Source organism: Perna viridis, chromosome 9 (genome assembly GCF_037379345.1).
Source record: "Perna viridis isolate PV_CMFRI_1.1 ecotype Kerala chromosome 9, ASM3737934v1, whole genome shotgun sequence".
NCBI lineage: Eukaryota > Metazoa > Mollusca > Bivalvia > Mytilida > Mytilidae > Perna > Perna viridis.
In genome coordinates this window covers 40694643-40705450 of record NC_142453.1, presented here as the reverse complement: position 1 = coordinate 40705450, position 10808 = coordinate 40694643, and the positions used below count along the sequence as shown (strand labels likewise).

At 32.8% G+C, this 10808-nt stretch overlaps 2 protein-coding genes across 4 annotated transcripts in view; one reads left to right on the top strand and one right to left on the bottom strand.

Moving 5' to 3' along the window:
- Positions 1-484: 484 nt before the first annotated feature.
- On the bottom strand, positions 485-6311 carry LOC148608516 (uncharacterized). 3 transcript variants are annotated; one of them, XM_088544598.1, is made up of 3 exons: positions 6078-6258; positions 5452-5513; positions 485-1224 (listed from the first exon to the last, which is right to left on the bottom strand). In XM_088544598.1, the coding sequence occupies exons 1-3, from the start codon at positions 6157-6159 to the stop codon at positions 931-933; spliced, it is 438 nt and encodes a 145-aa protein (XP_088400724.1). In that variant the 5' UTR covers positions 6160-6258; the 3' UTR covers positions 485-930. The 3 variants fall into 3 exon arrangements, 1 of the variants encoding a protein (XP_088400724.1); XR_015915051.1 differs by lacking the exon at positions 5452-5513 and having other exon boundaries at positions 6078-6311; XR_015915053.1 differs by lacking the exons at positions 5452-5513; positions 6078-6258 and adding an exon at positions 3427-3577.
- LOC148608515 (TNF receptor-associated factor 4-like) overlaps positions 3578-10808 on the top strand; it is a 37609-nt gene continuing 30378 nt past the window's right edge. The window contains exon 1 of the mRNA XM_088544592.1: positions 3578-3780. Within this exon, the coding sequence (XP_088400718.1) occupies positions 3638-3780 (143 nt within the window). The 5' untranslated portion in view covers positions 3578-3637. The remainder of the gene's footprint in view (positions 3781-10808) is intronic.

The following is a 10808-nucleotide window of genomic DNA, read 5'->3' as shown; positions in this document are numbered from 1 at the left end:
ACTGCTAAAAAGAGAAGACTGTTACGCTGAAGTATAGCTGTGGATATTTTTTTCTTTCAAATGTAAGAAGCGGGAAAGTCAGTAACTATCTTTTCAGTAGAAATTTTTTTTATTACGATTACTGTCGACAGTGAGTATATATATAAAGTTCCTACTTTCGACAATTCACAACTGCATAGGGTGAAAGGTCCATTCTATTCTCGGCACAACAGTACTTCGTGTTATTTATGCCTTCTATCAGACATACAGGGGTCGATCAAGGATTTCAGGATGGGGTGTAAATAAAAGGCCAAGTGAGGCTAATCAAGACAATATACGTGAAAGATCTAGGTTCCATGCAATAATGCTTTTTTCACCAACTTTAGTGGGTGTACGCCAGGTACGTTCATGCGAATCCGTGCCTGATATGGGTAAGATAATCATAATTTGACGTAGTTAGCCTTAATCTATATTGAAAAAGGCTCGCTGTAAGTAAGAATCAGAATCAGAATTAGAATTTTATTAGTATGAAAATCCAAACAACTGGATTGTCCCCATAAAACCTACGTATAAGTAGGAGAAATATATACCTGTCGACCGTAGAAATACGTCTTTGGTGTCAGTGATTCGTAGCAATGAAATTCAGTATCGAATATAGTATATATGTTAGCGGCAATAAGCAAAATCAGGCATTAAGCCTAAAGCCTAGGCAATAAGCTATTGACTAGTCAATAACCTTATTGACTGAAATGTGTTAGGCTTTAAGCTTAAAGACTAGGAAATAAGCCTAATGACTGAAAAAAAAAGAGGCAGGCATTAGGCCTATTGCCTGGTGCATATTTTTTCTTTAATTTTGGCCTTTTAAAATAAACCAAAGCTCATGAATTTAAATTATTGACAATTGAACACATTTACATTATAATACAGAAATATATAAGGCTAGTGATTTTGTCACTTATTGTCACATGTGTTGGAAGAATGGCATCTGCTGTTACATAACTTTCCCATTTTCCTGCATTTACATCTGTTTGTGTTGCATTTTGTCGTGCAGCTACAACGTTGGAAACCCTGGCCACCGGAAATTGATTGTTTATTTGCAGCCTCTCTAACACTTAGAGATGTTTCACGACTAGTATCATTCCCACTAAGCAATGTCTTTTTACACACACTGAATTCATTTGAACAGTATTTCCCTTTCAGCTCCCCGTACTTGGTGGCTATTCTACTGAGACCATGTTCGTCTACCTGTAAAAAATTGCTTACTTTTGAAAAAGGATAATGTGTTAGTCATGTCTTTTAAATGCATATTTTTTTAAAAGATTAAAATGCAATGTTTTCTTTCTTTCATTATTTATTATTGCCTAGGAAATAAGTAGATTATGACCACTATCATTTCAGGGAATAAGCCTAAAGGCTAGAAACCACTAATTCCACTTCTCATAGGCTTCTATGCTAATTTCACAATATTCAATGGCTTCTCTGGACTTTACCTTAACTTTAACCTGCAGAGGACTATATATCAGCATGATTCTACATATGTCAGCTCACAATCCTCAGAATGGCATGTGGGGTTAGCAGACTTGCAGTGCAGTACTGGTCACCGGAAGTGAAGGGTCTATAAATAGCATGGGAAATCCCAGTGTTTTCACAAGATAGGGGTATATTTAAAAATTATTATGGAGATTAGGCTTCACATCACAAGAAGCAAAATGCACCTATAAAATGCACAGAAATGTGTTTCCTTTCAGAAACTGTTTAAATGTTTTAAATAAGATGAGAACTTTTTTCACAGCACTATGAGGAACAGGGGTAATTTCTGCGTAGGACTATTTTTGCGTACGTTCCAAATGCTCATTGGTTGAATTGGTGGTCTGTAACCTAAAGCCTGATTTTTTAAAGCAATTAGTAATTGACTAGTCAATAGCTTATTGACTAGGCTTTAGGCTTAATGCCTGATTTTGCTTATTGCCGCTAACATATATATATCGGTAAAAAATACAAAAGTATATAGTAGCTGGCCTTGGTTTGTACTTAGTAATGCATTATACATGTATAATCATGATTGCATTTTATGATACACCACAACAGAATACTAGAAGTTTTCAATGCTCTGTTGTTGTAGTATGTTCATGCTCTTTATAGTTAACAGATTTAAATATGACAAAAACCGACGATAAACATAATTAAAGAGTTAATTTTAGAACAGGAGATCTTAGATGTTATATCAAAGGTGGCATTTCTCGTCTTGATTATTTTATGATGATTTTTGTTGTCGCTTTCTACGTTCATCTTAATTATCAATGAAAAAACTTTATTTAGTCCACAATTCAATACATATCTATTGGCCCGCCATATTTCCTTGGTTTCTAAAATGTGTTTTTTAATTTTCTCAGATCGTTTGATGAAATGTAAACATAGCATTACGATTTTAAAGTGATTTTATGTCCCAGTTTTTTTTTCACGCACAACAGTTCTATCGTATCCAGTATAGTAAACGCTTATTTCGATGGGAAACTGGTAATGAATGGGAACAAAATGCACTCTTTATAATAAATCTGTAAAGGAACATCCGGGGTCTCCAACAAAAGCAGCAATGGCCATGTAAGTTAGGATAAGTAACTTCTTAATTCTGAACGTACAGTATATACAACGAACATTAGAGCGATACTATTAGTTCAAAATATTAAATTCAAAACATTAGTGCTTTACGAATGTTATATGAGACATTTGCTCGTGAGATGTACCTTGGCAAATGATTGTCATTGCCTTAATTCATCCGAACTAGATAAGCAAGAACCCAAACCCAATACAATAAACCGTAATTATCTAAAATGTGCTTCAATTATAGACACCGGAAAATTAAAAACCAAGTTGAACACATGTTTTATATTTAGTATGCAATAAATAAACGACTCAGATGGGACACAGGGGCTGATATGCAGCCTGAAAAGCATATATCATATTTGATATTGCTCTATATATAAGATTTCTTCCGATAAAACTATCTATATCACAATGGTATATATACAGAAAAAACACAGAAGTTCGGGAGAATTTTCGCTGTAACGGAATTTTCGATAAGAACATTAAATATATAAACCGACAATTTAGAGAGAATACAGAAGCTCTAAAGGAACATAAAATAATAATCATTCTATGACTTCAAACCTGTTACATATTTTCAACAGCTCTTAAAAGAGGTGATGGACTAGGTGTAAATTAATATGTTTAAATGAATAATTTTATCCTTGTATAGTTAATTAAAAAAAAAATGAATTGAAACTTCCCGATGCTACTTTTGAACTCTGCATTCTATAGAAAATTTTAAAAATATATAGAAATTTACTTTCCCCGGAAGTAATGAAGTTGTGCATTGGAACCGATTGCGTTGCAGTTCAATGTATGTGCGTGGTTGTTCTCGTGTTTGATGATACATATTTTACTTACTCCCACTTTATATTATACGAATCAATATGTGTACAATTTTCCAATCAATTGATTATTGAATTAAAAAGATTAAATATTACGTAACAATTTCAAACACCTTCGATAATAACAAAGTGAAAGTAGACTTGACACGCACGTGTTCCTTCGTCACGCCCACAAATAAACGTCATCGGAAGTTAAGTGTTATGACAGATCCAGAAGTTGGAGCACGATGCCAGGATACACCGAGTTTTTTGTGGATAAATTGAGCAAGCGATGTTTTTGTTCATTGTGTGGCTTGCCGATGAGATATCCAGTGAAGATTACAACGTGTTGTCACACATTTTGTGAGAGCTGTTTGCAAGAATTTCTCAGGTAAAACTCGACAATCCTATATTGATTTCGTCTGCTTTTGAAATTCAACGTATGCTTATAAATTAAAATAATCATAGTTTCATATTACTTAAGTTTTGATAAAAGGGTTTTCACTGTTTTTATTCTGATTCAGCCATCTCTATTTTTGGTGGCTACATATGTGGTCTAAAATAACATCAAATAGCACATTACATATAGTTCTCTTTGAGGTTTCGGAGTTTCAGAGCCAGAGGTAAGATGTTGCTAATCCCTTTAAAGGATTTTTGGAACTGTTTTCTGGTTTGGCTACCAAATCAGAAAACAGCCCTGGACACTGAATTACAAAAGGGATTAAGGGCAGGACATCCCCATTTTGATTGAAAATATTGTTTATTTTGTTTATAGTTTGGGCAAAAGGTTGGACCCTCATTTCTTATTATACACAATACACACATTATAAATCAGACAATATTTATATGTCTGCTCCTAATGCACAAAACACATCAGGCATGTTAATTATATAAATTCTTGTGATGTACCTGTCACTTTCTCAGGTACACACCATAAATAGGTGTCCAAATAAAGTATATGATGCAATGTACTTACCTACAACATAGGTAGTCATGTCAGACAACAAATTATACTGTAATGCTTCTGTCTGTCACTTTTAAGGGGGTATATCTTATATACTGTATGTATTAAATTCTTGAAATAAGCATTCATAGGATTATGGCTTATTGCATATGTGTACCCCAAAAATAAGCTATAATATCTATAGAATTTGTCCATGACTAATATTCCGAGCTGACATCTCACTGTTTCTGATTTCCTTTGTGATAATATATAAATTAGAAGAATATTCCTATGTCTTAATTAGGTTCTCCTTGACTCAGGCTTGATCATATTTCAGTAGTGGCATTTAAGAGACAGCTGAAATGTAGCTTATTATGGTGATGTGCTGACAATATTATATATATAGAGATAACATGATGAATGTAACAGTGTAATACTTAGTGGGAATATGCATTATGCAAGTACATGTACAAGCAACAGATATGTTTTTAAAGTGTCACACCTGAGGGTGACATTCAACATTTGATCACAACATAGGGTTTTGATCAAAATGGTACTTTTTTCTAAATCTACACTACTAATATGCAAACACAAGCCAGGAAGGAACTGAATGTGACATTATGGTGCCATTCCATGTATAATCCACTTAAAGCTGCATTTCAATATCATACTTTCAGAATATTAAAGAGATTAATTAATTGACCATAATCCATTGGATCAGGTTAACACCTGGGTAATTGACAGGTAATTACAGGTGAGCAATGCTCAGCATGGACATGAAGGATTACAAGAAGAAAAACATTGAAATGTTCTTTGCTTGCTCTGGAAACTTGTTAGTATCATAGGTTCATTGTAGAATTCTGTTAATTTTGAATTTATATGAACAAATTTATGAAATATTTCTCAGATTTGAAACCTTGTAGTTTATAGAAATTGAAAGAAAATGGGTACAGCCCTGAATGCAAATTTCAAATCTAAATCTTTTTTACAATCACTCCTATTCCAAAAATCATCTCTTCACAACACATAAGCTTAGGGAAGTTTTCATAATTGGGTACTTAAAATAAAGTGGGCCTGAATAAATCTGAAACCCACAAAAACTAGCTGAAAATGTCTTACATGGAAGTCATTTGAAGTTGGATTATAGAAAATCGACAATCCCATATATCTGTATTTTGCATCTATAAAATAGTAATTATGGCTTTTAAAAGGACCTTTAACTAATGTATTATGTTTGTTTTATGTATAATGTTTGTTCTGTTGAGTTTAGAAATGAATGCTTAATGAAAATCACATCTATAAAATAAAATGGATAAACTTATAAGTGGGCTAATTACGATTTGTATATTTTTATTTGAAATCCATATCAAGTCGCATATTGTTGACATTGAAAAATAGATCTATGTAGATTTGATTGAGGCGTCTTTTGGGGTATGTATTTAGCTTGCAAAGGGAATGATACTAGTCATCATGTCCCTGAATTGGCAGGTCATTCCTTCCCTGAATACTGTGAAACCCTCAAAAAGCAAATGTCAAATGATGGAAACATTTCTTCACCCCCGTGAAGGAAATAGAGCAGGATGGTAGGATTATTGATGTCCATTAGGTCTCCGGTCTATCCATTAGTTGGTCAACTTTGTGGTATTTCAAATCCTCCTTTATATATTTCAACTTAACTTATTCTCTAATTTCTCAGCATTGAACATCATACTTTGCTATATAGAAAGGAGGAGGGTAGTACTTACAGTAAATATAGTTTGCATTCTTTTGTACCCAACACTTGATTCCAGACTGATTACTTGAGCATGAACTTGGCATTTCCGTCATTCCTTCTGCAGTGCTGTAATCAAAGGATACTGGAATGGAAAAGAAGATACTCCCTGTGTAAATGTATCTACCCTTACTATTAACATAGTATGATAAACATTAATGTAAACAGGAGTGGTGTTTCAGATTAAAGATAGAAAAATCTTTTTGTTATAAAAACCATTAAATCAGCAAATTTGGATTGTCTAGACTTCATTGCATGTCACTTAACAATTGTACAGTTTTACTATCCTAATTGGTATTTCATTGTGTGAGGTAAATATTTCACCTGCTTTTATTTTGGTCCAAAGTTCTCTAAGATAATCTTTTAAATAATGGCAAAAATTTAAATTATGAGGGTTAAAAGTTTTGACTTGATACATATCAAGGATATCAAGTTATAAGAGAATTAATCACTTAATCAGATTAATATTGTGTTTTGGTTTCAATTATTTTATTTTTGAGTTTCACAAAATTCACACATTTGGGTGAAGATATGTAGAGGTCATCTCCTACTAATGAAGTAATTACCCTCTGTGGGAGACTACAAAGCGTAATCAAGATGATAGATGATCAGTTACTGATCGTGTAAACTCTGAGTTTTTCGGTCAGATATCCTGAAGGCTGGGCTCTGCCACTGACATCTGTTGGGTATTTACTACCCGGCTACTAACAGCCAGACATACTTAACAGAATCTATGAAGAAAAGGTTGTGAGGGACCCAAAAGGTATTCAAGACTGTAAAAAGACCCATTATAGTAGTTGAAACACTCTATCAAGTGAGTAGTTATGCCATCATGCAGGGGTAGGTTAGTAAGATCGCTGTAGGCAAAAAATACTAATCCCCTAAGTCAGTTTGGCATGACCCACCATCTATGTTATGGTCAGTTTGATTTACTTTATAAATTATTGTATTTAAGTTCAAAATGATCAAAGGCCCAAAAAAAAAGTCTTGTTTCCTGCTACTAGCAAGAAAAAGATTGGATAGGTAGGTAGGAAATTATTTTATTTTTCAAAAAACATTTAACATTGAGTTAATGGGGAAACAATCTATAATTTAATGGTGCTTGAGCCAAAATGGCTAAAAATGTTTAGATTAAGCATGAAAAACTAGGGTAGGTAGGGTAGCAGGAAACAGACATACTTTTTTTTTGGCCTGAGATTCAAATTATGCCTTGTTAACAGTATTGTTGACTTGTGTATCTTATTGTGTAAAATCATACATATTTTTACCTTTATTTTGACCTTGATTTTGCATCTAGTTAATCTATGGGTATTCTTCCATTATTCATTTGCTATTACTTTGTATTAGCTTTGTGTCATATCTTTTAGACTCCCCTTGTGAAGTATTAGTTTGTTCCAGAAGTGCAAATAAAAAGTATATCAATTTCCTGTTCTTTGGATATAATGCATTTTTGTATTGAAACTGTGATTTAAATCTTAATCAAAACTTTAAAGAGACAAAAAATACAATCCACATTTTAAACCCATTACTCCAAATTAAACTTCTTTATCAGGTTCAATATGACAGAGTATTACAGGTGGTTCATCAACCTTTCCTGCTCTTTGTTGAGCAATGGAAACTTCCTGTCTCATTTCTTTTAATCATTTTGAAGCTTTTATAAATATTTTGACATCTTATAGTCCTAGAGGTAATCTTATGCTTCCTTTTTAAATGAAATTTATTATTTGATAACCTTAAGCAAGGTTAATTTCCTCTGTTTGATAGGGGGTACTTCCGTTGGATGGTCTCAAAAGAAATAACACTGAGTTTTTGTTGATTTAAAAAATTTTTTTTTATTTCTTTCATTTCAAAGTTTAAACTTTATCTACTTCAAGACTCAGACAGCCCTCCTGGTTCTAAAGTGTGTTTTTTTTTTTTTTTCAGAAAAGTAAAAATACTTTTTGAAAAGAAAATATTTGGCACTTAATCAGCAAGCCTTCTCTCGCAATCCCTGATTCTGTTACACAAACCTGTCTTGGTGACCACATGTATTCAAAAATAAATATCCTTAAGTAGTGCATTCTATGTTCAATTAACCTGTCTATAAAGATCACCTGTCTTATGTAACCTTGGTGACCTTGGTAGGTCAAATAAGACAGGTTGAATTCTCTTTTTTATGGATTTATAATACTACTGTGTTTCAATTTGACATTTGATCATTGGTTATTTGACAGCGATAAATTTTAGGTCTTGTTGGTCTGTCATAGGTTTTCTATAGTTTGCTCAAATGTCCTGAATTAAAGAAAGCCACTTGTTTCCTCTAAATTTGTGAAGGTAAAATGTGCAGATAAGTCCCTTTCTTGTGGAATAGATGTTAGACAGCATATTCATGGCAGAAGTAAATAGCAGCAAAGTTAAATTACTGGCCTAGAATGGTTTTGCAGTATTTTACCCATCCTCCAGTACATGTACAATTATATGGAGAATGGAACTTATTAAGGCCTGAATGAAATTCCTTTTCATACATTTTAGAAGAGTATATTATCTGTTAACTTTTAATTGTACATGTATGTAGCTTAAATAGTGTGAGATTCAGGGGGAAGATACAGGGGATTGGCACCCCTCCTTTTTATTGGAAAATTTGTTATTTTCATGTGTAAAATTGACCAAAAAAATGGCAAATAATGTCCTAGCACCCCCTTATTTTATGAACCCTGGCTGGCACCCCTCCTTTTCAAGTGTCTGGATCTAACCCTGCTTATCCTGATATGCATGATACAAAAGGAAAAGAATGAACACTGCAGTATAAGTAATTAAAATACTGTAGAAATACCAGTTAAATATGCAGGATTTAGTCAGCAGTAGGATTTTCTACATAGACTTTATCATCTGTTACTTGTTAACCTGCTGTGATGCTTGTCAATTGAATGTGAAGTATAACATTTTATAAGACACTGGTAAAATGCATTTGAGTTTTGAAACTGTATGTAAAAAAATTTAAAAATCTCACTGGTCTCTTTTGACAAAAATTTTTGTACAGGCATGTTAATAAAATAAATTGTGTATTGAAAAATAAGTTTGCAAATCTTAGACTAAATCAGTAGCATGAGAGTGATGATGCCCCATGTCTGGTCTTTTTTACCTACCAGATTGTTAATGAGACTGAGACTTAAAATCAATGTAAGTTTCATTATTTGTGTTATTCTTATAAATACATATATCTAAGTTCAACCTCTGTGGCTACATGCCTTTTTTGGCATTAAATTTACATAAATTTTACTGGTTACAATCAGTATGAACTACTTCCACTTGTAGCAGGTGCTTGCTAGGTACATTTAGTTTTTTTTTTTGATTAAATGAATGTCATTTTGGTACATGGCTCAACCTTTGTTCTATCAATGGTCTTAAATGAATTGTTAATGTAAATTATATCTAAGCTGCAAGACCACTGAATGTATAATCAAATATACAAAGCATTGTGGGTAAAAAGTGTGAAAATCTATTCAGTTTGGTAAAAGATTTGACTTAATGAGAATTTTTCGTACGACTTGAGTAAATAGACCTTTTGGCCTTTTGAAACCCATGTAGTGCAGTAAAGAGTTGCAAATCATTGCAAGACAAGTTTTTTACTGAAGTCACATTGATATTTAAGAGATAAATCTATTGTATTTGAAGATTTGGAGGCATCAATCATGGATATGATGGAGGCAAATTGAGTTTACTGGCAACACAGATGGATATTCACCACAGTCAAATCTAGAATTGTGTCAACAAATCTGCAAAAACAGTATGGTTATCTCCATTCTAATGCAACAGTCAAAATTGTCTGTAAAAATAAAAATTAAAGTCCTATGAAATAATTCTGCGCAGTCGTAAACAAACATGCAGCAGTCAATCCTGAAATTTAGGACTTTGTCCTATGAAATTCCTCATTACACAGAATGTTGCATTAGACTAGTACTTTAAAGCTAATGATTGATATCAAGGGTATATTTGTAGAAGATCAAATGTCAGATCCTCTTGTTTTTGAACTTTTCAGTACCAACATATCATGTCAGGCATGGACTTTCTCATTTTAATCTGCTTGAGTGTTTTTTGATTTCTTCTTTAACACATAGCAGCACAAGTACATTGTAATTGAAATTGATTGATATGAATATTGTTAGTTTTAAAGATCAGATCTTGAACTTTTTATAGAAACTATTTTCTTAGTCCCCAGACTGATATAACAATAATGTGATTCAGAAATAGTTGTAGTTTTGCCAAATATTTTAAAATTTTACTGAGGACAATGTGATATGGTTACATTAGAGGAACTAAAGTTATCATGATAAATCATTAGGTCAGTGATATACAAGGTAATACATAACTTTTTAAAAAATATTTTCTTATTCTTTACTTATATTAATCTTACTATACCCATCTCATTGAGTAGGGGCTATATTGGAATCACCTTGTCTGTCAGTCCGTTTGTCCTTTTATCCGTTATGCACTTTTCTGTGCAGATATCTTGGTTTCTATTGGAGAGAATGCTTAGATATTTGGTATATTGCTTTTGCATGGTGACTTGCACCATGTTTCCTGTCCTGAGTTTGAATGAAAGGGTTCAGTAGGGGTATTCTTAGCATCATGTAGCATGCAACCTCTTGTTTCGTTTTTGTTTTTGAATGGGTTTGTGAGTGCAATTTTTAGTTTAAATGAAACAAATTCTATTCATTTTCACCAA